This window comes from Melozone crissalis, unplaced genomic scaffold, assembly GCF_028551555.1.
Source record: "Melozone crissalis strain CALT ecotype California unplaced genomic scaffold, PUWL_Pcris_2 ptg000004l_1, whole genome shotgun sequence".
NCBI classification, from domain to species: domain Eukaryota; kingdom Metazoa; phylum Chordata; class Aves; order Passeriformes; family Passerellidae; genus Melozone; species Melozone crissalis.
This window is the reverse complement of record NW_026535782.1, coordinates 40,709,274-40,735,857: the sequence shown is the minus strand read 5'-3', so window position 1 is coordinate 40,735,857 and position 26,584 is coordinate 40,709,274. Positions and strand designations below refer to the sequence as shown.

General features: G+C 48.3%; 1 protein-coding gene across 1 annotated transcript; it reads left to right on the top strand.

Moving 5' to 3' along the window:
- Positions 1-495: 495 nt before the first annotated feature.
- Positions 496-25,234, top strand: SREBF2 (sterol regulatory element binding transcription factor 2). The gene is made up of 19 exons (XM_054279932.1): positions 496-618; positions 4,846-5,232; positions 6,141-6,322; positions 7,453-7,593; positions 9,388-9,609; positions 10,711-10,825; positions 11,021-11,202; positions 11,989-12,181; positions 13,111-13,292; positions 14,324-14,597; positions 15,301-15,470; positions 15,668-15,836; positions 16,403-16,523; positions 18,022-18,131; positions 19,418-19,550; positions 20,059-20,227; positions 21,386-21,571; positions 22,465-22,576; positions 23,193-25,234. Exons 1-19 carry the CDS (start codon positions 537-539, stop codon positions 23,411-23,413), a joined length of 3,351 nt encoding a protein of 1,116 aa, XP_054135907.1. The 5' UTR covers positions 496-536; the 3' UTR covers positions 23,414-25,234.
- The last annotated feature ends 1,350 nt before the right edge of the window (positions 25,235-26,584 follow it).

Genomic DNA, 26,584 nt, shown 5'->3' with positions numbered 1-26,584 from the left:
AGAATCGTGGCTCTTGCTCCCGTTCCTGGTGGGAGCGGGTATACGGCAGAGAGCGTCGAGCTGGCCCCTCAGGAGGCGAGGGTCCGTGGGCGCTGCGGAGGGAAGGACAAGCCCCATGCTCTATCCACCGCCGCCTTGCAGCGGGCCCTTCCGCCGCGCATCCTGGCGGCATCCCGGGACGCGAGCCCTGCCCCGGCCGCGTTTCCCGGGGGCGGCGGCGTCGGTGCCGCTCCCACGCGCGGCGCTGCCCCGCCCCCTCATGAATATTCAGCGCACGGGGGTGGGGCGGGCTATGCTAATGAAAGCTGCTGATCGCTGACGCGCCATCACACCACGCGCCGCCGCGGCCGCCGATTGGCCGGGCCCGACCTGGTCTCATTGACAACAAACCGCGGGGGGCGCGCGCGCCCGGGCCGCGGGGGCGGGGCCGCGGGCCGGCCCAAGATGGCGCGGGGTCGGCGGCGTCCGCCGGCAGCGGCAGCAGCAGCAGCAGCAGCCTCCGCTTGAGCGCCCGGGGCGGCGGCGGGCCCTGCGCCATGGAGGGCGGCGAGCTGGCCGCCGAAAACATGGACACCCTGACTGAGCTGAGCGACGAGCTCACCCTGGGCGACATCGACGGTAGGCGCTGCGGGAAGGAGCGGGGGATGGGGTGGAGACGGCGCGCGTGGGCTCCCCACGCGTGTTGGGGGGAGCGCCCGGGTGTCCCCGCGCGGGCCCGCGGCTGCCGGGGCAGGAGGCGTGGGCGGGCGGTCCTTGGATCGTGCTTCTGGAGTGTTCGGGGTGAGGGCGCTTCCCACGCGGTTCGGGCTGCCACGGGCGCGGGGGGAGTGGGCATCCCCCTGTGCCACCATCCCGGGTGGGCACAGGCGAGGCAGCGGAGCCCGTCCCGCCGGGCAGCGCCCGCCTGGGAGCGGCCACGGGTGTCCGCCCTGGCAGGGGAGCGCTTCTGAGCGACTCTCGCGGGGCTACTGCCCGCCCGGAGCGGAGGCCGTAGCCGCAGGAAGGCCGTGGGGGTCCGGGCTGCCGAGCCCGCCCTTCCACGGTGGCCGGCCTGGGGAGGGGTCGGGGAAAGCGCTGCCCCTGTCCCCCTGCTGCCGCCGCTGCCCACGGTCCCCCCGTGTTCCCTCGTGGCTACTTTAAAGTAGGTGATAAACGATGGCTGAGGCTGTGCCTCCACTAGTGCCCGTGGGAGGCCGAGCCTCCAAGCCCTCCTGCATCCAAACAGCTCTAACTGCTTCAATTTCCCATTTTTCCTGTCATCCTGAAACTTTACTGCATCGCTGGCACAGCACAGACCTGTGAGAAAACCCCTGTTTTCCGCCGAAGTGCAGCAAAACGAGGCGCCTGCGTGTGACGCCTATTTTATGTGTATTTTTGGCGACACCGAGCAGCTCCTGAAAGCCACATTTAAAATGACATTTCTCGGTGTGGTCTATGCTGTAGGCTGGTGGAGATGAGCTCCTGCCTTAACTCACTGCTCTGCTGGGCTGTAATCCCAAACAGAGCTCAGTTTTGGTGGTGTCCAAAATATCCTTGTTTAGCAGCTGGAAGATGAAATTTTACCAGTATTTTTAGATTTCTAATTGACACTGATTTGCCACATGGCTTGGGGTGAAATTTATACTCCTTTCTTTCTTTGGTTGTAAAAGAAGAATGTACCTCATGAGAGTGCAATGGGCTTGCTTATTGCTCATGAAGTTTGACAGTGCACATTGGAGGAGGTGTTTGCTGTTGTTTGAGCACCACGTAATGAGGTCTCAGGTTCCATACGGAAACTGAGAGGAATTGATAAACCCAGCAATGGCTCTGAACTGAGGTGTGCCCTGGGAGGTGTGATTCAGAGCCATGAGTAACTTAGGAAAACGAGCTTCACTTTCCTCCCCACCTCCAGGGGTGGATTTTCCCGGGGAAGGCAGGGGAAGGATACGTGACAATCCTGCTTTTTTTGTGCATCAGCATGGATTCATCTCAGGGTTTGAAATTTTCCATGGGTTTTCATTTGGTTTTTAAGTTGTCTTATGCATGTTCCTCTCCTGTTCAGACTGAGGGGGCTCCTCACTGCCTGTTGTGTGGATTTTGTGGTGGATGTGCTCTGGGATGTCACTGCTCACTGGGTTCATACTTCCAGACAGGACACAAGAGTGGCACAAGACACTCTGCCTCTTGCCCCAGCACAAGCTGTTCCACCAGCCATGGGCATCTCCTGCTGGCCGGCACTGCTGGGCAGCATCACAGTTCAAGGTCTGAGTGTCTGGGAGGTCAAAGCACATCAGGGGTCAGGACAGAGGTTGTTTCTGTCTATTGAGGTTGAGGTCTCTGCTGCTTTCTTTTTCTCAGAGCGCAGCACCTCCAGGAGTGTGAGGAAGAGCAGCCTCTGTGCTGGAGAGCTGAGCCGCTGCCTGGGAGAGGCAGCTGAAGCCCAGCCCTTGCCTTTCTGCCTGGTATTCAGGCCCTGGGCAGATGAAAGTGGCAGAAGCCCTTGGTGGGCTCAGTTTTGGTTTTGTAATACCTTGTTGACATTTTTTAGCCTTGAGTTGGGCTGGGATTTTGTTCTGCAGTAAGGTCACTCTGCTTTAGGGCCTGAGATACCTCTCTGGCACAGACGGTGCCAGTGCTCTGGTGACACTGGGTTTATCACTGATGGCTCCAGAAGCATCTGAGGTTTCTCACAGTCAGTGTAGATATTCTGATTTCTGAGTAGGCAAAGGTGTTTTAAAAAGCAGAGATTTAGATTTTGGGTGTTGTCTGTTTCTCTTGCTTTTAATTTTTTGTGTGTGGTTATTAGGAAAGCTCTTGAGCCCTTTAAAAGAGGTGGGTTTTAATTAAGAGTGGCAGACTTCCTGGCAGTCTTAATTCTTAAAAATTAAGCTTAAGACTTCTTGCATTTAGTCAAAGTTAAGTCTGTCATAAAGATGTGATTTAACTTGTGAGAGCAGGAGTAGTTTTTAAAATAATCTGTTAAATCTGCTGCATTGAACACAACATTCTTTAAAACACAGTGCTTAAAATTTTGTTCTTATGCTGGAATTTACTCTTCCAGAGCAAATCTCATCTGATTTGTTTATTCCCTACTTGTAGTTGTGTTGTCTGATAGTGAAATAGCAATACCATCAAATGCAGAGTTTCGGACGTAGTCTGGATTATCAGTTTTATCGTGATGAGGGTTATTTGGGATGGGCTTAGCTGAAGTCACTTGGAATGTGAAGAGCTGTTTAATATCCAGCTAGATGTTGATCTTGAAACAGTTTGGTGAAAGCCAGTTAAAGCAATGCATTAAAAAAATATCTTTCATTCCTCTAGTGAAGAGTGGAGACAAGGGTTTGGTCCAGCTGGTCCCTGAGGCTGGCTGTACCTCGTGCTGGGGGACATGTGCACTTGGTGTCAGGCTGTGAACAGGTCAGGAGGACACATCTCCTCCCAAGCTCTTCCCTCCAACAGACTCCAGTTTTTGAGAGCAGTGGTCATGGCCAGTGCTTAAATGTGTGTCAGGGTGTGGAGGGATTGCTATCCAAAGGGAAGAGTGGTAGTATCACAGAAATATGTTGAAATGTGTGTTGAGGGAGCAGGAGGCTTGGAGGAGGATTCATCCCTTTGCTCTGTTTCAGACAAAGGAGTGTCAGACAAATTAATTGGATAATGTGTGGGTGGCATTTCAGAGTGCTGAACAAATTAATAGCCCTCCTATTGCTGGGATATAATCCGTGGAAACTTCTTGTCAAAAGTTTACTGCTTCAAACCTGCTTCATAAGTCACAGCAGTGACATCCTTTGGGGTTTGTGAATGAGAAAGGTCCTGGTGTAAGAAGCCCTTTGCTGTATTTTTTCCTATAAATAAGAAATCTATTTTTTGCTTCCTACACCCATATTTATTATTTTGGTATAATCTCTCTTAGGTTTGTGGGTCCCCTCTTTTCCTGTTTCCTGAAAAAAAGATATAAGACTTTCAGAAGACCATGGAAGAGCCAGTGCAGCAGGGACAGGTCCTGGGGTGGGGAAGAATGTCTGTTTCCTCGTGCCACTGCCTGCACACAGATCAGGGAAAGCATTCACATGTCTTAAGGTATTGAATTGGATTAGATGGAGGGAAGAAGAAGCTCTACTTTTGAGCAATGATCTCTTGGTTGTGAAATGTTCACCTCTAGGGGAAAGGCTATAGGCAGTGTTGCAGTAGGAGCATCTTGTTGTGGGTTCATAAAATTCTGGAAAAAGTGGGATGGAGAAAACCTGTTGTGCAGTGATTGCAGGCATAAAACCAACAGAAAAAGTTATTCTGATGTTTTAAACACATGCATGGATTTGTCCTGGTACAGTTTTACAAAGTAGTGTTTCCTTTTATGGTTTTTCCCAAATTTTTGTTATGCTTGTAAGTAAAAGAGAGATAAGATGAATTCTTATCCTGTCTCTTCCTTTTCCAGATACTCCGTGGGGCAGTACAGACAGGAAAGCTCCCAAAAGTTGGATGGGAAAATGATTAGTGCTGGAATTGTGGAGGTGCTTCGTTTTTTCCTTCTGCAAGGGTTAGACTGAAGGAGTGATGGAACAAGACTCTAATATTTTAGATATATATTGGAGATGGTTTTAAATTCTAGTCTGTGCTTGGATCTGGTTCTCTGGAAAGTGTTGAGGGAGGGTCTTACTTTTTGCCCTGAACAGCAGCAGCAGTGCTTTGCTGCTGGCCACGTCCTGGTCTCTCTGGAGGTGTTACATTGGTGTGATGTTCTCTGAAGGTTTTGAAGGACCCAGAGCTCTCTTCTGTGCACACACCATAATTCCATGATGTAAATGGCAGGTGTCAAAGTATGCAGGTGACGAAATAGTGTTGGACAAATTCTCTTCTGTTTTGCAGAGATGCTGCAGTTTGTCAATAACCAGGGAGGAGACTTCACGGACCTGTTTATGGATCCCTTGTCCAGCACCTTCCAGGGCAGCAGCGGCGGTGGCAGCAGCAGCGGGACCCTGGAGCCGCAGTTGCAGCAGCCCTTCAGCCAGGTGCAGCTGCAGGCCTTCCCTGCACCCCCTGCATCCCCCCAGCTCCAGAGCCTGCCCGTGAAAGCGGCGCAGACGGCGCCTGCAGCCCCTCCTCGCTCGGCGCCGGTCCTGCAGCCGCGGCCCTCGGTGCAGCCTCAGCTCCAGCAGCAGGCCGTCATGATCACACCAACCTTCAGCTCTGCTCCCCAGACCAGGATTATCCAGCAGCCAGTCATCTACCAGAATGCAGCCACAAGCTTCCAAGGTAGTGCTTGAGGTGCTCAGGCTACCAGTGTGCCTGGTGCACACGAGATTCCAGGATGCTCAGGCTGTGGATGTGCTTGGTGCACTTGCAGTAAATGGTATCAGTGTTCAAACTCCAAGTGCACCCTCAGCCATGACAAGCCTGATCATCCTTTTCTTGTGATGCTGCCTGTGGGGTGTCCTCCTACCTGTGTGGCTTTGGAGTTGGGGAGCATGAGAAATTGTCAGGAATGAGATCTTAAGTGTTTTTGTGCAACCTCTTACCATAATTGTTGTTTTGCTCTTCTCCTCTGGCCTGGCCTTCTCCCCTATGGCTCTTGGGAGGCTTGAGAAAAGATGTCTTAAAACATCATTGTTGGCAACCCTGTCCTCCCACTGATGGGTACACTGGGCAGATCCAGTCTGTCCCACACAGCAGTCTGGAATGAAGGCACATTTTATCTACCAAACTATGGAGCTCAGTGCTTGCACTGAGCAGACACACCTGTAGGAATATTTAGTAATCTTCCTTTGTGAATGCTGGATGATTTGATCCGCTTCAGTAGGTTTTGATTCTTTACATGACAGATAGGATCCATGATCCACCAAGACCAGGGGGAGTGGGAAAGTGCAATTTGGATGGCCTGTGTAATGCCACTGAAGCAGAGTCCTGTGCTATCAGCCTAAAGAGTTTTGGCTCTATTTTCTCTTAGCTGATCCTCTGCCTCCTGGAAAGCTGCTGTTCTAGGTGCAGTGCCCTCTTGCAGAAAGCACCAAAGCAGCCGGAAGTCTCCCAACATATGGGATGTGTTAGATGAATGCTGCCTACTAAGAAGAAGTGAGAAGAAGAGTGATGCTAGGAGTGTTTCTGGGCTCCAGGAGGGAGATGTGTGTCTCTTGACCATTTCTGACATCTCTTCTGCTTTTCAGTTCTCCAGCCTCAGGTCCAGAGCCTGGTGACATCCTCGCAGGTCCAGCCGGTGACAATCCAGCAGCAGGTGCAGACTGTGCAGGCCCAGCGAGTGCTGACACAGGCTGCCAACGGCACCATCCAGACCTTAACGCCTGCCACGGTCCAGACTGTTGCTGCACCACAGGTTCAGCAAGTTCCAGTAAGTAAAAATGCAGCATGATGGGGGGATCCAGCAGAACAAGAAGGTGCTTTCGTGTGTCTGGTCCCCTGGCTCGTCTGGGGAGAAGTGGTGAAGCTGTAGGGCTGGCGATCCTGGCTGGGATTGCTTCTGCACAAATGTTTCTAGGCCTGAGAGGTTTAGAAACCTGAGAGGTTCTAGCCAGCCTGTGTCCCAGAAGCATTTTACTTCATGCAGGTCATATGTGAGAGTTCCTGTTGTGATATGTCTGGGCAGTGCTCAGCAACTGTCTTCAGTAAAACCATAACTAAATTCAGTCTAAAATTATTTTTTAACTTGGTACTGCCAAACCCAGTTGGAAACTTTACTTGAACAGACTTTCTTTGACTTTCGCTGTCTTCTTTGCGTGTCCATCACCTCTACCACATTTTATAAGGACTGGTTGCTAGTGGAATGTGTTCTTTTAATTCTTCTGTCATGTTTTTTTAATAGTTTTACTGTTTTACTGTGCCATGCGATTTTTTTTCACTGTTGTGCATCTTTGTATTAAAGAAAAATGTTTGTCTATGAGACGCAGTATGACAAAGTTGCTATGGTTCAGTTGTATTATGCCATCTCTGGTGTTCTCAGAGAGTCAACAAGGTATTTGAAAGAAATAAGAGCAAAATAACCTAGAGTGGATTTTGATCTACTTGATGTTAAAGGCACAGATCCTTTCAGTGAAATCGCAGGGTAAGCTACTATGGGTGTTTGCCAAAGCAGACTGTCCTAGCTGTGTTAGACTGAATACTCAGACAGTTAATGTAGAGAGCTAATTATAGGTGTAACTGGAGAGGGGAAAGCAGCTTTTCCATCAGCTCTTTTGTGTTTTTATATACTTGTTTACTTCTGGTGACTGATTTGAAAACCACTGTCCTGGTGGTTCCTGTGCCCCATTCTATCCACTGCTGTTCAGCCTGTCTCCTACTCAGGGTTTGTATTGGAAAGCATCCAGGTGATGCAGGGTACAAGTCAAAGAAATACCTTGCTCTTTTGCCAGCCACCAAGTTGTAAAGCTATTAAAGCTCTGTCAGTGCTTACCTCTGGCTACTGAGATCAGCAGGGAAATTTGAGCCTGCACTCCTTTTCACCTGTAACTCTTTTCAACCTAGGTTCTCGTCCAACCTCAGATCATAAAAACTGATTCCCTGGTGTTGACAACCCTGAAAACAGATGGCAATCCTGTTATGGCTGCAGTACAGAACCCAGCACTGACAGCACTCACTGCTCCCATTCAGACCACAGCTCTGCAGGTACCCTATGGCTGTCCTTCCATCCCTCTCCTCACTGTTGTCCTTTGCTGTTAACACAAGGAAGAGATTTGTGCTTTAGTGTTCTGCAGTGGCACAGACAAGAGGGGGATTTGAGGGCTGTTGTACACACGTCCAGGGCAAGTAATTCCCTGTTTCTGTCAAGGGTAAGCACACAGATTGTATTGTTTGGCTGCCTTCCCATGGCCAGTAAGCAAAGATCAAGGGCACATTTCTGTTTAACTTTTTCTGGTACTACGAGCAATATGACCTAAAAACTCAGTCTAGTTTTTAACTTGAAGCCAAAAGCTAACTTGCTCAGAGTACCTGTGGAACTTCCTTTTGCCCCTCAGTAGTGTCTAATAGTAGTACATTAATTGTGACAACTAATTAAACTACTTTTCAGAGGCATTTGCAGGGAGGATTTGTCATATTCATTGGAGGTGGCAGTTGTACTTCATGGCCTCCACTTCTAATCAAGTCTTAGAAATTTATGCCCCCAGTGAAACATTTATTATGATCTTGTATGTTCCGAACAGATATCTTTGTATAAATATTTACTGGGGGAGATAAGCTTGTCAGTGTGGACCTAAATTTTGACTTGTTTTGCAATAGCATGGTAGGCTTCTTAGATGCTTATTAGCAGCCACGCTAAAATCTTCAATAATCTGCTTGCTTTTAGATGACGTTTTTACACAACTTGAGGTTTACGAGATTGTGTCTATATGAGGCATGTTTGAACACACTGAAATTAGGTGGATATTAGCCAAGGAAAGGTATAGGACTTAAATTCACTTATTTGTCAAGTTCCAGCTTGAAGTGAAACCGAATTAATTTTTTGTATCCCAATTAGGAGACTATTTCAGCTGAAATTGTTTCTGAAATTGCTCATTACTAGTTTATTCTCATGGCTAGTTGCTCTAGGCTAGTTACTATGTTTGTTTTCTTGACAGAAATAACTGTTACTCTCCATAGCTACTTGCTTCTCTGATCCTTGGTGTACTTCAGAGAGCACGTGTGCCTTTCTAAATCTTGCTTTGCTGGATTAAGCAGTCTAAACTTTCTTTCATTACAGCTGTCCTACGAGCCCTCTGTGCAGCTGTTCTGGTGGGATTCATAATTTTTTATTTCTGAGTACATACTGCTTTGGTTTGCTTCGATGGTCTGTCCAACGTCTAGATGCCCAAATTTGAGCTTTCCATTCTGCTGTAGATCCCTCATTAGTCTTAGTTCCTCATATTAAGGCATTTATTTTTTTTTATAGCTTATGGGTTGTTTTGTTTTTTTTTCATCTAATGAAATTCAAATCAATTTGAACTGTGTTCCTTAAGCCAAAGGTTGTTTTTTCATAGTTGGATCCTTTCCAGCATTATTGTTGTATCAGTGGAAGCAGTGTAGGCTGTTGCTGTTTTCATGATTATTTGTCCAGAGAAAAGGTGGATTTTGACACTTGGAGTGTAAAGATTGTAGGAACAAGGGGGAGCTTTAGTCCCTTTCTCTATTTAAATGGATGAACAGAACGTAGTACTGGCAGAAATGTTGATGTGCTTGGAGAACAAGAGATGTTCCTATTCCACAGTGACCAGTGTGGGAGCCAGAGTGACAGATTTTTCCTGTGTTGCTGTGCCAGTGCTTGTGCCAGCCAAGAAAGATTGAGGGATTTTGGCATCTCACACATTTTATGAGCTGTACCAACTTTTCCTGATTCCTGTTTACTCCTTCTTTTGCCATCATAAACCTTATCTAAATTGGGTGATTGCTTTTGACACTTGGTATGTGTGGTCTTTGTCTTTGTAGACCCTTGTTGGGAGCAATGGGACCATTTTGACCACAATGCCAGTGATGGTGGGACAAGAAAAGGTGCCTATTAAACAAGTTCCTGGGGGTGTCAAGCAACCTGAACCACCCAAAGAAGGAGAGAGGAGAACAACTCACAACATCATTGAGAAGCGCTACCGGTCGTCCATAAATGACAAAATAATTGAGCTGAAGGACCTGGTCATGGGGACAGATGCCAAGGTAAAGATGGGAGATAAGTGCAAATGTGGCATCACAAATACTTGTCTGCAGGTGCTCATTTGCTCTACCAAATGAAGCATTTGGGTACATGCAGCTGTTAGTAGCATGCACACGTGTATTGGGGTAAGGCTGGTGAGAATCACTTGTGTTCCATGTTGTATTCAGGAAGGGTCATCTGTAAAATGTTAATTTTACTATGCTAGTGGTACTGTTTCTTGAAAATAAGCTATACCTTATGCATTTGTTATTATATTAATTAGATCTAACTTAAAATAGGCCCTCTAGGTAGAATATCCAAGTGGACGTTTTGATAACTCAGCTAAACAAGATCTTGCTTCAGTTGTTTCCTTTTCCATGTGACTGCAGTAAGGATGAGGGTTTACAGAGCTTTCCAGTTTATTTCCTTTAGACACCGAGCTGTAAAAACTCCTGCTTGCTCAAATATTGGAAGCTTTCTTGCACCACATATTCAGGGTTTGTTCCCACTTGCTTTACCTCATGCTGGTGAGGCAGGCAGTAGTATTCTTGATGCCTCCTGTGACTACTGCACAAATAAGTGCACTAGTGAAGTCACCTCCTATTGCTGGAAGTGGAAGCTTTTGAAAACATGTATGTTGTGCAGTGGCTTCATAGTACTTGTGGCTTATGTTTAGAAGATAAACTTGCCCACTGCTGCTGGAAGCAGAGATTTGCATGGAGATGGCCAAGTGAGTAAGGCAAGGAGGGAACTACTTATCTCAGAATTTATCGGTGATTAGGCAGCTTGTTCTGTCCCAGAACTGATCCACTTCATTTACAAACTGTGGTACTTTCAAGGGACTGTTTCTGGCTGAAACCTAAGTGTGAACTCCATTGTTATTTGGATGTTAATCAGTTTCTCTTGTACTGTTTTTAAAAGATCTTAGAGAGACCTCATCCTTGTCCATCTTTGATACCCTGCCCACAGAGCATGTTCTGCTAATGGCTGCTTTGCAGCTGCTGAGAGTCCTTTATACCATTTTTTCATCACATAATACAAAGGGTTGTGGTATTCCTACAGGCAGCAGTGATCCTTTGATGCTCTTAATATAAACTGCTTTTTGTACATTTAATTCCTTACAGATGCACAAGTCTGGAGTCCTGAGAAAAGCCATTGACTACATAAAATACCTGCAGCAAGCTAACCATAAGCTGAGGCAGGAGAACATGGTTCTGAAGCTGGCTAACCAAAAAAACAGTAAGTTGTGGAGGCTCTGTAGCAGATGGGAGGCAGTCAGCATGAATGTAGGATGTTATCTTGCAGTTCCTTATCCTTCACAGAGGTTGTATTGATAGTGGCCAGTGTTACTCCAGATGACTGAGCCAATCTGAGAGCTACTGACAGGAGTCAGGATGGAGTAACATGTCCATAATGCACTCTGATTTTTTTCAGAGCTGTTGAAGGGCATTGACCTGAGCAGTCTGGTTGACAACGATGTAGACCTGAAGATTGATGACTTCAACCAGAACGTGCTGCTGATGTCTCCTCCAGCGTCTGATTCAGGATCTCCGGCTGGCTTCTCTCCCTATTCCATTGATTCAGAGCCAGGAAGCCCTCTTCTTGATGATGCAAAGGTAGTTGTGACTTTAACTGTCAAATACAAGCTATCTTCTTCAGGATGTTGAAGAGCCAGAATTTGAGTTCTTATTCTCAAGGGTGGAACCAGCAGACATCTGGCAAGCAGATTTGCAGGGCCTAGAGATCCTTTGTAAGGGTGAGGAGGGTGCATCTTTGTGTTCTGTCTTTCTTTAAATTACTGAGACTATTTCCTGAGCTGTATTACCTGAGCTGTACCTTTAGTTGCTGGAAGAACTGTACTTCTCCTTCAGCCCCTGTACAGTCTCTGTGGATTTAAAGTGCGTGTTCATTACCCAAGGAGCCCATGGCTTTCCAGGATATGTATGTCCAGTGAGTAAAGCAGGAGAACTTGGAAATGGATGATGACATCAGTTGTGGTTAATGAGACCATAAGTAATCAGAGTAACAAAAAGCTGTTAGCTGTCTTGGGCTTATGGGTTTGTTTTATGGATATCACAGAAGTGGGTTTTCTGGGAGATCCTCGAAAGAGTAAGGGCAGCAAAGGTTAATCCTAGCCTAACCCAGGGATACAGTTACAGTTAATACTTGACATGACTGAACACAGAAGGAAGTTGAAGGCAGTCAAATATTTCAGCCTTATCTTACTAAGCTAAGAAAAGCTTTACTGGAGTTCTTGCTTATCTGGAGCTCAAAACCAAATTTATCCATGTTCTGTTTCTCCTTCTTCCCTACCCCTTCCTTGGCATAAACATTTTTTGTGCTCCAGAATGGTAAACATTGTGTTTGCTCCCCTTTTTCTCTCCATTCCTATTCCCTTGAAGGTTAAAGATGACCCTGACTCTCCTCCTGTGGCGCTTGGTATGGTGGATCGCTCTCGAATCCTCCTGTGTGCTCTCACATTCCTTTGCCTTTCCTTCAATCCGCTGACGTCCCTCCTGGACGTGCGCGGGAGCCCCGAGTCCGACAGCCTGGTGCGCCATGGCTCCGGCAGGAGCGTGCTGACCATCGAGTCAGGTAAAGGGCTGGTGTGCTTTGGGCCACAGGGATGTCCAGCCTTACAGTCCCCCTAAAAGCCACCTGGTCACAAAGTGAAGGGTGGCTGTGGTTCAGCAGGATGGCTTTGTGTGCTCAGGGAGTTGTATGACCTTTGTTTAGTGGGTGGGGAAGGGCAGTAACTGCAGTGCAGGGCATGGAAGGAGAGCCAGCTTGGATGTGGCTCCAATTCACATCCAGTGTTCTTCTTGCATAAACCAGCCATGGCGCAGCGTGGTGAGGTTGAGGTGGCACCTATTTGTAGCCCAGCAGCTTGGGTTTTTGGCATAGATCCTTGAAAATTAGTTCAGGGTAAGGGCGTCTTCCTGTCTTCACCAGTCTTTGAGGCATGTTCACTTTGTATTTGGTTTTAAAGTAACTGACTGATTTTTGTCACTTCATGATTGAGTATTACTACACTGTTGCTATGGAGTCTTGCAACTGGGCTTGTTGATACACTCATTCCCTGAAATTCATAGTTAAAAGTTCAGCTTAGGAGAGGGTGGGGGGATGCTGTAGGCATTCAATTGTTTTCCTGACTGGTAAATATGGTTCCTCAGTGTTGCTTTGCAAATTTAAAAAGATTGGAAAATGATACTGGAGTATTGAGTACCTGTGGGTGTGTCTTACAGAAAAATCAGAAGACAGCTCTTGGAAAACTAAGTGCTGATCTTTTTTTTAATACAACAATATTGTAAAAATAATCATTTAGTTGGGAATGTTGAGGGTTGGAGTTTGGGTTAAGAGGTGTGGGTATAGGTGTTTCCTGATTGAACTGCACTCTTTGCAAAAGCTGATTAAACACATGGCAAGCATAGCAAGACACCCTTTGGAGTCTGCCCTCGTTGTATTGCCAGGCTTTTGGTGTCCAGGTTAGATTTTAACTTTCCTTTTTGGGACATCCTTTGTAGATGCAGCTGGTTGGTTCGGTTGGGTGATGCCCACCCTAATCCTGTGGCTCGTGAATGGAGTGATTGTACTGAGTGTGTTCATAAAGCTCCTCGTGCACGGAGAGCCGGTGACCCGGCTGCACTCAAGGTCCTCGGTCACCTTCTGGAGGCACCGCAAGCAAGCGGACCTGGATTTGGCACGGGTAAAGCTGACTCGTTGTTTTGCATCAAATGCATCTTTTAGATGGGATTGTGGGTAAATGTTTCCCAATGAGGCAGTGGCTTGGCACTTGCTAGATACTGTATTCCTTGAGTGGATCATCCTGTGTGATTTCAGAGAAGCTGTTGCCAGGTTGTTCTGAGCAGATTACTGTCCTACTCAGCCTAAGTTAGTGAGGCATGGAAGCGGAGGAAGAGGCTCCTAATTTCTGTCCTTGTTGCTAGCTGCTGCATCTTGTATTAGTTTTTGGCTGCAACATCTTGGGTTTTATCCAGAGTCTGGCCTCTGCTATGTCTGCCTGCTATCTTCTAGTGTCTTGGAAGTCCTCTTTATGGTTGAGGAAACATTATATTATAATATTGGCAATGGAGAGAGACGGGTAGACTGACTTGGTGATCAGAATCTGATTTTATTGTGGGATACAAACATTTATATACTATTTCAGGGAGACTAGTAATGTGTACTACAGTGATTAGGTTAAAATCACATACACAAACTTATGCATATAACAACATCTCTTGCTTGCAGAGTTTAATGGGTTTTTCTTTTTCTGGTAAACCCGTTTGATTTAATCTTCTTGCAATTTAAGTCTAATTTTCAAAGTTCCGTTTGCTTTTGCCAAGGCATCCTGTTATCAAATCTCTTATGTTAACCAGGTCCAAAGTCCATCATCTGTCTTGTGTCCTCCAACATTCCAACATTATAACATTATATACAACATATTGTTAAGGGACCCTGAAATTTCCATGGCGTTTGACAAAGCAGGATGCTCTTTTCATCTAGTGCTGATGTGTCTCTCAGAGAGTACAGGATCAGAACCATATGTAGAAAGTATATTTAGGGCCAGATTTCAAGCTGGTGTAAACTGCTGTTATGTTTTCAGTTTCTGTGTTGATGTCCCTCTGCTAAAGAGGGACTTGCAGATGAGTTTGCCTTGCTCCCAGTGCCAAGGAGGTCCCAAAGTGTCTCTGGTAGTGATTTTTGTTGCTAAACCTTTCGTTGTGTCATTGGCAGGGTGATTTTGCTGCAGCTGCGTCAAACCTGCAGACTTGCCTGTCAGTACTCGGGCGAGCGCTGCCAGCTTCCCGCCTGGACTTGGCCTGCAGCCTGTCCTGGAACGTGATCCGCTACAGCCTGCAGAAGCTGGCCCTGGTGCGGTGGCTGCTGAAGAGGACTTCTCATCAGTGGCGGGCGAGGGAGGCCACCGCTGGGTTCGAGGATGAGGCCAAGACCAGCGCTCGGGATGCTGCCCTAGCATATCACAAGCTCCATCAGCTCCACATAACAGGTGGGAGCAGAGGTGGCAGATCTGCTGTCTGGTGTTACTGAATGAGGAGACTCAGCTGATCCTGGAGCATTCATGGAGAGCACTACAGCCTCTCTCCTCCAGGAGGGCTGCTGTTAGAAATTAGCCTGACAAATTTTAGGAGCCACTTAATAAAACACAACAGGTTCATTGGTCGATGACAGGATTATATGACACGGATTTCAAATGTTTCATTTCAGTGTTGTTTAGAATTGTAGTTTCTCCTGGAGCATCTCAAAATTGGATTAACTAATTAATTATGGATTTCTTAGATTGTTGAGTGTAATTTTTTTGTAGGCCATGAAGGTCTTTTAGGGAAAAGGACTCAATACTGGTTTCTGATCTTATGCTTGTTGCTTTGACTTTTGATTTTATGTCAGGAAGCGTTGATGGTCTTTTTTTTGCATCATCATCATCATTTACTGGTTGATTGTCTTGTTTGTGCACTTTTTACTTCTAGTGCTGGTAGCAACAGCTGTTGGTTGAGGCTTATTGTTTGGTTTAGTTGTTGGTTCATGCAATAAAAGAACTCTGTAAGAACAGCTGAAGCAGCAGCAGTGTAAGCTTCTCACATCAGCAGGTTCTTGTTGTTTCTTTAGGATAGTAGCCTTGCAAATTGTGGTAGTATTTAGTAGCTGGTACTACTGATTAAAAATTAACACTTTTCCTTCTCCTTCTGGTACAGGTAAACTTCCCTCCAGCTCAGCTTACTCGGGCTTGCACATGGCATTGTGTGCTGTGAATCTGGCTGAGTGTGCAGAAGAAAAGATCCCACCCAGCACAATGGCAGAAATCCACCTGACGGCAGCAGTTGGCTTGAAAACCCGCTGTGGAGGCAAGCTTGGTTTCCTGGCGGTGAGTTGTGTTATCTTCCCTGATCACACCCTCAAGCAGAGATCTAGGAAAGCCTGGAAGCTGGCATTGCTGTATCTTGGGGAGGGCATCTACTAGCACTACAATTACAATATGACCTGCAATTATGATACGATCTTTGTCCTCGGTGGTGCTGCTCTTTCCTCACTGTTCTCACTCTTGTCCCCTCCTTTCACCAGAGCTACTTTCTCAGCCAGGCTCAGAGCCTGTGCAGCTCAGAGCGCAGTGCCATTCCTGACTCGTTACGTTGGCTGTGCCACCCCCTGGGACAGAAGTTTTTTGTGGAGCGCAGCTGGATGGTGAAGTCTGCTGCAAAGGAGAGCCTGTACTGCACGCAAAGGAATCCTGGTGAGAGACACTCATTTCCCAAGTGTGGGGCATCCCAGTGCTTTGAGGCAGTCTCTCCACTCTTGTCTGGGACAAAAGCAGGTGTCATGTTTGAGAGTGTGTTCTTTTATGCCCATCCTGCTTGTGGTTCTGATGGGTGAGAGGGCATGAGAAGCTATCTCCTCAGCCTGCAGGGTCTGGCTTGCCACCCTTTGTATCCTATGCTGTGTCATACTGCTTGTGTCTTTACCTGCTGGAACACAATCCAAAGGTGGCCCTGAATGTCTGGGGAGTGACTTTGGGGTGGCCAAGGTTTATCGTCTGCAGAGCAGTGTTTTCACTGTTCTGCTGAGAGGCTGAAGTGCAAGAGGGATCTTTGGTCAAAGGCTGCAGCTTTACAAGGGGATTGAAAGGATAAAAAAGCCCTAAAACTTAGTCTCTGAATAATTCAATTAGTTTCTTGAGAATTTCTTTCTACTATTCTTCATCATACTCTTTCCTACATTTTGATTCTTCTTTCTGAGTGTATTGGGAGGTGTCTGGGGCAATATGCAAGTTAAATGATTTGGTTTATCCTTCTTCTCTAGCGGATCCCATTGCACAGGTCCATCAGGCATTCTGTGAGAACCTACTGGAGCGAGCAGTGGATTCACTTGTGAAGCCTCAGAGTAGGAAAGAGGTAGCAGGACAAGAGGAGGAGGAGTCATGGTGAGTATGTGTGGCCCACTGGGCACTGCTGGCTGCAGCAGCAGGCTCTGAGGCAGAGCTCATAACCACTGACCCAGTGCTGTGGGGCAAAATGCTTGGTTAGTCCTTGCTAAAGGCTTGGAATGACAATGCTAGTCTGACCACCGCTGTTTATTAGCAGAGCAAGCTGTGCCTCTTGGTATTAAAACCTCTCAAGTCAAAGGTGAACCTGGGAGTGGTGGGGATTTCTGGTGTTAGCTGGGGTAATACTGGTTGATTGCACAACTAAATAGATGGCACTTTCTCTGCTGAGAAAAAGTTTAATGTTCAGGAGGACAAAAATGAGTGTGCACCTACCTCTTCTTTAGACCCAGGACCTATGTCCAGGGCTTTTAGAGCATGAAGGTCTGGCAGGTCAGAGAGTGCACCCACCAGCTTGCTACTTTGTGCATGAGTGTTCTTCTGACTGAGTGTGATATCTACCTGCAGTAAAGAACCAAACAGACGTGTGGCAAGAGGAGGAAAGATGATTTTGAACATAATTGTCATTGTCTCTAAGCTCTTTGACCAAATGAAAGGAGAAAATAGGTGGGAAACAGCAGCTTTTTGTATAGAACCATGTCCAACTTTCTCTTGGACTCTGCAGGAAGCCGGAACCCAGCCTTTGCTAGTAATTCAGCACTGTTTCTTGCTGATCTCCAGATATGCTGGTGCCAGGCAAATGTTACATACATATATGGGAAGCTCTGTAAGGATCCTGTCCCCAGAAAGTGTGGGCTAAAGCCTCAGATGGGAAGATAATCCAGTTTCCCTACCTGTGTAGGAAAAATACTCTGTAGCTTTGGGTTTTTTCCCAATCTGTTTCCTGGCAGAGAACAAGCAACAGTTTGGTTAAATGGCTTGTGATCAGATGCTGCTGTTGAGAGAAGGTAAAAGGATTTGTGTAAGGGAGGTGGATTGTCACTATACTTTGGGAGTCCTGTCTCCTCCTGGGAAGGACTAGATCTAGTACAACAGCAAGCTTTTTTGTCCCACTCTAGGGGTGAGAGCTCAAGATCTTCATCTGTAGCATGTCCCAGTTAAATTAGGTCATTGCTGCCTATGCTATTTTCTCTGACCAGTGCTGAGAACATGCTGTCACTTCCATTCTTGCATATTTGCATATATGTAAATAATCAAAAAAAGCGTATTCAGCTTCTTTTGGAGGCAGTCACTGAAAAGGAGTCTCTAATCAGCTTGTAATGTATGTCTGTGTTTGAGGTGAGCCTTGAGGTTAAATCTAGTTCTGCGCTGGTGGTCATGAAAGGGGAGATGTGAAGCTGTTCCTCTCAGCACATTGCTCTGCACTTCTAATCGTGGGGTGGTCTCTTCAGTCCACCAGTGTTGTTTTACTTGCAGACCTTGAACTTTCTGTGGGCTTAAAGGTTCAGCACTGTTTAAACTTGACTTGTGAATGAGAAGTGCCTTGGTATTTTCTGTTTGACAGCATAGCAAAGATCTGCCTTGTTCTTTGTTTCAGTGAATTCTCGGGTGCCATGGAGTACCTGAAGCTGCTCAACTCCTTCTTGGACTCAATGGGAAGTGGAGCCCCACCCTTTGCCAGCAATTCTGTACTCAAGTCTGCCCTGGGTAAGTCTGGCAGAGCTGAAGCTCTTTCAGATGCAGGATTTACTGCCAATACAAATTTCCTCTCCCTACCACCTCTCAAACTCTAGTCAAGGAGAAGTGCAATCCTTGGAGTGAGTCCTGATTGCACGCCAGTGTGGTACCACAGCTCAGAGTGGAAGAAAGTGATTAAGAAGGCTTATAATTTTGGCTCTGTGTTATAATGCTGAGTGCCCAGCCAGGGACTGCTGCTATTTGTATTGTTGGGCAATATTTTATTTCCAATCTGAACCCTGTGCCCTCGCCTGAGAGCTTCCTCCTAGCAATGCAAAGCGAGAGGAAGGGTGGAGTATGTAAACAAACACAGCAGCATTGCAGCTGAAGTACAGGAAGGGTTTTTTTCCATTTTATTACCTATTGAACTGGGTTGCCCCCACTTTCACAGTGGCTGTCAAGATATATTTCTCAGTCTCCAGAGACCTGCAGCCTCTGCTGTAAGCAAGCTCCGAGCATATATTGGGAAGGCTTGTTTTGGTCCCTTGGTGTATATTTAGAGGACAGCAAGGGCTGCAGAATCCCTCTGAGCTATGTGTTCATCTGGGCTGGGTTGGTAACAGGCTGCTGCAGTATTTGTTTAGCTTGGTGTTGGTACAGACAGCACCTGGCAGCTCAATGGGATGCTGGTGCAGCTTTAGACACAGATTAACTGCTGTACCTAAAATATATAGAGCAAACATAGTAGGAAAACCAAATAATTATTTTTTAAAAGGGAAGTCTGTGCTTGGGTCAGTATTGCCGTAGAATTGAAAAGCAGGTTAGAGTTGCAGAACATCCTTTTGCCCTAAGCAGGCTTTGGGAAGTTTTTGAGGGGATGTTAAATAACGAGGGCAATTCTGTAGGGAGCCCAATGTACTGTCTTAATGGTCATCAGTGCCAATCATGAGTGTATATATGAGTGGAGTTATTATTTTGGGGTGGTGAGTGGAGATCATTGTCAGGAAGGAAGTCAACAAATTTCTAGACAAGATGGTGCGATGCGATACTTTCTTGTTGACAAGGTACAAACGTGCCATCCAAAACTCTGCTTGCAGTCAGATGTAGGGTGTTTGCATGCTGCCAAGTTCTTTTGTGTTCTTGCAGCACATTTCAGCATTCCCATGAGTGGCTGAGTTCCCATGGGATCAGTTTGGGCTCATTAGCATCAATCCCAGAGGAAGGCACTGCCAAGGGCCTGTGATACCTGTCCACTTCCCCAGGTGTGAGGGAGCCAGGTGCTCTCCCGGGCTGCAGGCGCTGGTTCTGTTTTGCAGGTCCCGACGTGGTGTGCCGGTGGTGGTCGGCAGCCGTGGCCATGGCCATCGCTTGGCTCAGAGGGGACGATGCAGCTGTGAGATCACATTTTGCAGAAGTGGAGCGCATGCCAAAGTCCCTGGAGATGTCAGAGTGCGTAGGCCTCATACACTTTTCAAACTGCTGCTCCTTGTAAACAGGGGTGACTCCTTCCCCTAATGCTGTTCTGTGGAGTCACACCTACCTGTGCTCTGGAGCTGCATGTCTCTTGCGCTTTGCAAGTACCAGTGTGCTCAGTAGTTCACGTGTAGGTCAAGGCTTGCATACTGATAGGAAAGCTGTGGACTAGAAGTCACAGTCATAACTGCCTCTTTAGGGATGTCTTTTGGCTTTGTTCTAATAGCACAGTCTCCCACCTTCTAAAATCAACCAAAACTCACGTGATGATGGAAAGGATGGTGTCACCATCTCTGTTCTTTTGCACTAAAGAATCTTTGCCAGCTTTCTCTTATTTCTCTGTTCTGTCTGTGTAGGTGAGGAACAATTGCCGTCTTTTTTCTGTCTAAGGAGTGATGATATCTCTTGAAGGTGGGAGAGTGAAAGCTGATGCTGTAGCAGCATGACATGATATTGCTTGAAAGCAACCTGCTTTCTCTTTCAGGAATGCCCTGGTGAAAGCTACCTTCTACATGTGTAAAGCAATGCAGGCCTCTCTGTCTGGAAAGGCAGATGGACAGCAGAGCTCCCTGGGTCACTGTGAGAGGGCCAGCAGTCACTTGTGGAACAGCCTCAACATGAGCAGTGGCACGTCCAGCACTGTCCTCAACAATGTAAGCATTGTAAGCCCTGAGATAACACATGGTCTGTCTTGGTTGTAAGGTTGGTCTTGCTGCAGGTGTTGTAGCTACATTCTCCATTCACTCTGTGGATCATGGGATTACAGGGGAGGCTTCTTCCCTGTCCTTGAAAAGGGCATTGCCATTGTTCTGTTTCTGCTGTATGGGGGAACAGAGCCACAAGTACAGTGTCACCTCCCTGGGCACGGTGTCAGCTCTCGCTCCTCCTGTGCCAATAGCTGTCACCCCTTTCTGGTGCTTTGACCAGTTTGAATTTGGTCCTGCATAGATGGAAAGTATCCATCTCTCTCCTCCTGGTCAAGTTGGTGATACCTGTAAAACAGGACATCACTAAGTCAAGTCTGCTGGTTTCAGGCCACACTCATGAATATTTGAATCCTCTGACACAGAATTGTGACTGCTGTGCTACTCCTGAGTTTGTGTGGGGCTTGTTTCTCTTTCCAGGATTACATAAAACTGGAGCTTCCCTCCATGGCATATGGGACGTGGTTCTGGTCCCTTTCGTCGTTGCTGGGTGGCAGCTGTAGTGCATTGTAGTTGCATTGCATGTTGTGGCAGTGACTGTGCAATGTTTCTGCAGTGCAGTACAGAGGCACTCTCTGTTCAGCAGCACAGGCAGAGAGCCCTCCCAGAGCCGGGAGTGGTGCTAGGGGGCAGCAGCAGATGGGGAAAAGGGGGTTTAGCAGCCGCTGTTGGCTGTGCCGCTGTTGGCTGTGCTGTGACTGCCTCTTTTTTCTCTGCAGGTGGCACGGCTGTCTTTGCTGTTTTTCCACTAGTTAGTGTCACTTTTTGGGCAGGAAAACCTCTGCAGGAGGCTGTGTTTCCATGGGATCAGTTTGTGTTTGTTAGCATCGATCTCAGTGAAAGGTGCAGGCAAGGGCATGTAACGTTGATACAGTGCGCCCTTGGCACGTTTCTTTGTCTTGGTCGGGAGATGCCACTTGGGCAAAATGCAAAGGCCTGCTCCCTTTGGTGCCTTGTGGTAGGGTGACACAGCGGGGAGGGCAGAGGAGCCCCACAGGAGGTGCTATGGTTCCTTCCCATGGGCTGTGTCAGCAGCCATGTAGTTTGTTACTCACCCAGTGCTATGTGTTACTAAAAGCCTGTGCCCGGACATGTTGGCTCTTGCAGATGATCCAGCTGCTGGCCTGTGACTTGCTGCTCTCGCTCCGCACCAGCCTGTGGCAGAAGCAGGCCAACGCCAGCCAGGCGCTGGGGGAAACCTACCACGCCTCGGCCCCCGAGCTGACGGGCTTCCAGCGCGACCTGGGCAGCCTGCGCAAGCTGGCCCACAGCTTCAGACCCGCCTACCGCAAGGTGATGGCTCGCCTCCCTGCCTGCTCCACCTCCAGCTTGTCTGTAGCCCTTCCTGGGGTGATGGGAAGCTGGTGCCCTTGGAAACACAGGGTGTATCTGAGCTTGTATGGTTTGGATACTTGGGTTGGGATGCTCTTCTTCTACCAGCCTCTGTACTTCCTGTTGGTGGGGGATGAGGGAGGCTCCTGTGGGAGTTCAGTGCATGTGGGGAAGTATCCACTTTAGTTTCTGCATGGGAAACCATCAGCACATGTGTATTGCCAAAACGATGGCATCCTGTCTATTAAGGTGGCTTCAGACTGGGTCTGTCCCTCTGGGGAGTGTGGAAGGAAGCTTCCTAAGCCGTGTTGGCTCTGCTGAGTGGCTGGAGGGTCAAATGCCTTCTGCATCTGTAGAGCCCCAGGTGCTTTTCTTGGCATTTGCCAGCTTCTCTTCAGCTCATCTAGTTTTAAGCCTCTATAGAGGAAGTAGAGGAAGTAGAGTCTAATACTTGGACGTGAGAGTTGTCCTGGTGTTGTCCAAACTATTTCAAAGTTTGATGCTGTTACCGAAGCGCTGCACTAGCAGCATAGGTTGAGAATCCTGCCTGGACCGCAGTGCCAAGTTTTGCTCTCAGATTTTTCTACCCTGTTCCCTGCTCTCAATCCTTCCCCTTTCCAGGCCACTCACAGTTAGGTGTCAATTTTTTTTCCCCTTCCTCCTGGTTGCCCTGACCTGCAAATTCCCCAGAGACAGGTGGAAGGATGAGGGAGGAGCGTGGAAACGGGTCTCTGTTTTTGTCAAGGTGTCAGTGCTCTGCTCTTGAAATGTCGTGGCTGAGGGATGACAGTTCAGCCACAGCATCGTCCCTGTGCCAGCCCACCTCTCATCTTCCATCCTGCCTTCCCTTCCAGGTCTTCCTCCACGAGGCCACCGTGCGCCTGATGGCAGGGGCCAGCCCAACCCGCACCCACCAGCTGCTGGAGCACAGCCTGAGGCGGCGCACGCCCCAGAGCAGCAAACAAGGTCAGCCCTGAGGCCCGGGCAGTGACCCACTGCATGTGGGACTGGGAGGGGGCAGTGCTTGGGCAAGGTGTGGGGGCATAGATACAACCTGCAGTGTCTCCTGCTGTGTCAGGATGATGAGCTGCCATCAGCCTGTGGCTCAAGGCAATGCTTCTGCCATGTTCTCTACAAGCCAGCTAACATGAGCTGCGAGCCCTGGGCTGGAGGTGTTGGCGAACAGACTGGAAAACATTTGCCTTCATGAAGCTACAAGTGCACAGAACTTGGCAGTCTGGGGTGTGGAGCAGTCAGTGCAAAGGCAGAAGCTGGGAATTCTAAACGGAAGAGCCAAAAGATGAAGGATATAAGGGAATGGGAAGCATGAATGCCAATGTTGGGTTGAGCCCTAGGAAGTGAGCTGAAAGGAACTGCCTCTGTAGAAGACCATACTGACAGTTCCTACCTGACTCTAGCTCAGTGTTCTCCTTTGCTAGCCTAAAGGCCCTCAGGGTGCCCCCTGCTCTTGGCTCAGCCAGGAGATGCCAGCCAGAGAAGCAGTTGAGGGCCTCTGTGGTGGGTTTTCTCATGCAGGTGGTTGCTCTGTCATGAGTTTTCTCTCTTCACTGTTTGCCCCTAGGTGAACTGGACACGTTGCCGGGCCAAAGGGAGCGAGCCACGGCCATCCTGCTGGCCTGCCGCCATCTCCCCCTGTCCTTCCTGTCGTCGCCGGGCCAGCGCGCGGTGCTGCTGGCCGAGGCTGCCCGCACCCTGGAGAAGGTGGGGGACAAGCGCTCCTGCAACGACTGCCAGCAGATGATCGTCAAGCTCAGTGGGGGCACGGCCATCGCTGCCTCCTAATGCCGGCAGGGGTTCCCTTTGTGCAAAGACAGCCTGGTTGAGCATCGGCCTGGACTTCCCTTCTGGACCTTAGAAAAAGTGCTAGGTTAGGGCTGTGCTGGTGGGATCAGGATGGGGTGGGAGAGGGAGGGAGAGTTTTGGGTTTGATTTTTTTCTAAACTTGCCCCAGGTTTAGCTTTACTAGCTTCCTTGCTTGTTCTCAGGCACTGCAGCAGGAATCTGTCTAGTTGTGGTTTTTGTCACTATGCCTGGGGCTGTTGAGAAGCGCTGCCCCAACACAAATCACCTGTCCCTGCTTGGGAGAGAAGCCCACAAGCCCACGGCATAGAGAAGTGGCACATCCCGTGTCTGTCCTCAGGGGTATTTTGTTCCCTTTCCAAACACCTCTGCAGAAAGGAAATCTCTGGGGAGGGCAGAGGATCTGTTCAGGCCTTGTCCCGTGGGGCTGCTGGGGCCTAAGGCTGTTCCCAAAAGAGAGGGGAAGGCACCAGCTTTCCTTGAGTTGTGTGTCAGGAAACTGAAGCCCCCTAGACCCAACTTCCCTAGGTGCTCTGGGAGTATCGCTTGGGGCCAGTACTGCCTGGAAAATTTCTCTACAGTTTTTATACAGGTTTTTTTATAGGAATGTTTGTGGCTTTACAAAAACATGGGGAACAATGCAGCAGATTTCCCTTCCCTTCTGCTTCATACGTCTTTTCCTGTGATAGCTGCCTCCAGTTTTCAGCACGGGGTGGGTTTGTGGCAGACTGCAACAAGCAGAGCCTGATAGAAGACCTTGGCATCCCTGGTCATCTGGTGCTGGGTGGCAGCAGAGGTGGACATGCAGTGCCCTGCACTTGGCATGAAGGGTGAATGCTTCTCTGGTGCCTTTTTGTTGACGCAGAAACAATTTTTAGAAACAGGTTTTTTTTATGTTACTCAACTCCCAGTCCCAGAACTTGTCTTCAGGTGTTTCTCCTTACCTTCTCTAACTCCTCCACAGCTCCTGCAGGATTTGGGAGGCACTGGTTTAGGGTGCAAGTCTCCCAGCTTTGTTACTGTTGTTATTCCGAGCAGTTTGAGTTGCAGGTGTTGAATTGCCTGTGACTTTCCAGGAGTGGGAGGTGGATTTGGGACAGGGAGAGAACGGTTCGCCCTCTTTCTCTCTGCCTTTCCTGTTGCATCTCTCCAAAGAAGAAGTGCAGAGTGGTTGCCCTCTCACATGTGCATAAGTGGAAGCCAGCATTTGGCAAGTGGGCATTGCTGTTCCGCCATGTGTATGGCCGGCATGTTCTCCATGTTGGCAGCTCAAAGCATTTAGATACAGGCAGCCATCCAAACCCTTCCTGTCCCAATCAAGCCTCTACTGCCCAGCTCCTGCAAACTTGGACTGTTTTGCAAGAAGCTTTTACGTGTGTCCAGTTCTTGCAGAGAGGCATGAGCTTCTTCAAAATAAGAGGAGAAAGATAGGGGCTTGTGGTTTCCCTTTGCACAGGGTCTTTTGGCATTTGGGAGGGCCATTTCATGTGCTGCAGTAATTGAACACAGGTAATGCTAGTCCTGGAGTTGCCTGGCTTCAAGGAGATGGAAACTGGGGCCAGGAGAAACCTGTCTCCCAGCAAAGCTTGTTCCCAGTAGGAATTGTGGTCTGTAGCTGTGGACAAAAGCATGGGGACCAGAAGGTGTTTTCCTACCTCCCCCACTTTATTTGGGGAATAGATGGTGGACACCCAGCTGCAATAGCCAGTACTGTCCTACTGGCTGGGGTGTCCCTTGCTTCCTGGAGTCGGTGGTTGGAGGGGGAGCTCATTGTTTGAGGGGAAGAGGTTGTTCTCAAGAGTGTCTGATCAGTGTAGGGGACACTCTGGCGGCAGCAACTTCAGCTTTGAGCAGGTGCCCTAAGTGTGCAGAACAGCTCTTGATTTGGACACATTTTGATTGCCCATTGCCAAGTTCACGAGCTTACCAGTGATCCTGTTTTGGGGGAGTAGATTGCCTCCTCCTGATTTTTTTTCCCCTCTTCTGTGGCTCTCATGCTGTCTTCCTTGTCAAGGAGTTTTTTTCCTGAAATACTGAAACTCCTTGCCTGTGGCAACCTCTGAGTTACCTTGCATTTCTCCAGGTCTGCGTGCAGCACATGGGCGGTTCTGTGCTTCAGTAAAATGGGAGGTGAGGCTTTGGGAAAGCAGCGATGCTGAGGTTTCACTTTGTCACTAATGGTAGTCTGAGCCCTGGGGGCTGGGCTGCAGGGAGTACTGGCTGGGCCAGGAGCTGGGAGAAGCTGTTGGGCTGAAACCCAGGTAGCGAATAGCATGAAGTACCAAGGGTCCTAGCATGGCTGGTATGTCTCTGCCCCCTCCAGAGTGAGGGATCTTTGCCCTGTTTTTTCTACACTATTCAAAAATTTGCTGTCCATCTGTCCCTACAACTTTTTTTATATGTGTGTGTATATACTGTAACTTTTTGGTTTGTGGGTGGGAGGAAATTGTTTTATGGATTATGTGAAGAAAGTCTATTTATCCACATGGAGTTCAGAGTAGGGATGCTTTGTGCTATGAGATGCAACTGGTGGTGGGGAAGTTCCCCAGGGAACATACCTGCTGTCTGAAAACCCTGTTCCAGGGCTTCTGAGCATCTGTTAACTAATAAAGATGAATGTTATCACCACCTCCCACCTGCCCTCTTTCTCTTAGCTCTATTCATCCCACCCAGCAGCTGCTCTTAAGCAGAGGTGAGCTTGAAAAGTCCTTTAGAGACATAAAACCTCAGAGGCGTCTCGTGAAGCTGTCAGTCCTTTGTCCGGATGACCTAGAGAACAGAACGGCACCGTTTGCAGTGAAAGTCCCTTGGAGGAGCAAGTGTGGTGTCTCCATGCTCCTCTGGAAGCAGCTCAAGAGGATGATGGCTCGAGCAGAGCCAAGCAAGGTGGAGCTGGGCCAGAAGCCTGCAATTTTAGGAGCTTCTCTAGGGGAGGAAGGCTGTTACCTGACCTTGCTTTAGAACAATGTCCTTTCGCTCCATCTCTTTGTTTCTCTGCTCCCCCTGGTAAAACTCTGTCAGAACCATTAAACTTCAGACAGAGGAGATCTGTTTTTTGTGCAGCTGCTTGAAGGGTTTTGCAGTTGGCCCTTTAAGCTGTGTTCCCACCACATCCCCCATTGCAGAGGGTTCCCCAGGCCCTGTGGGGGAGTG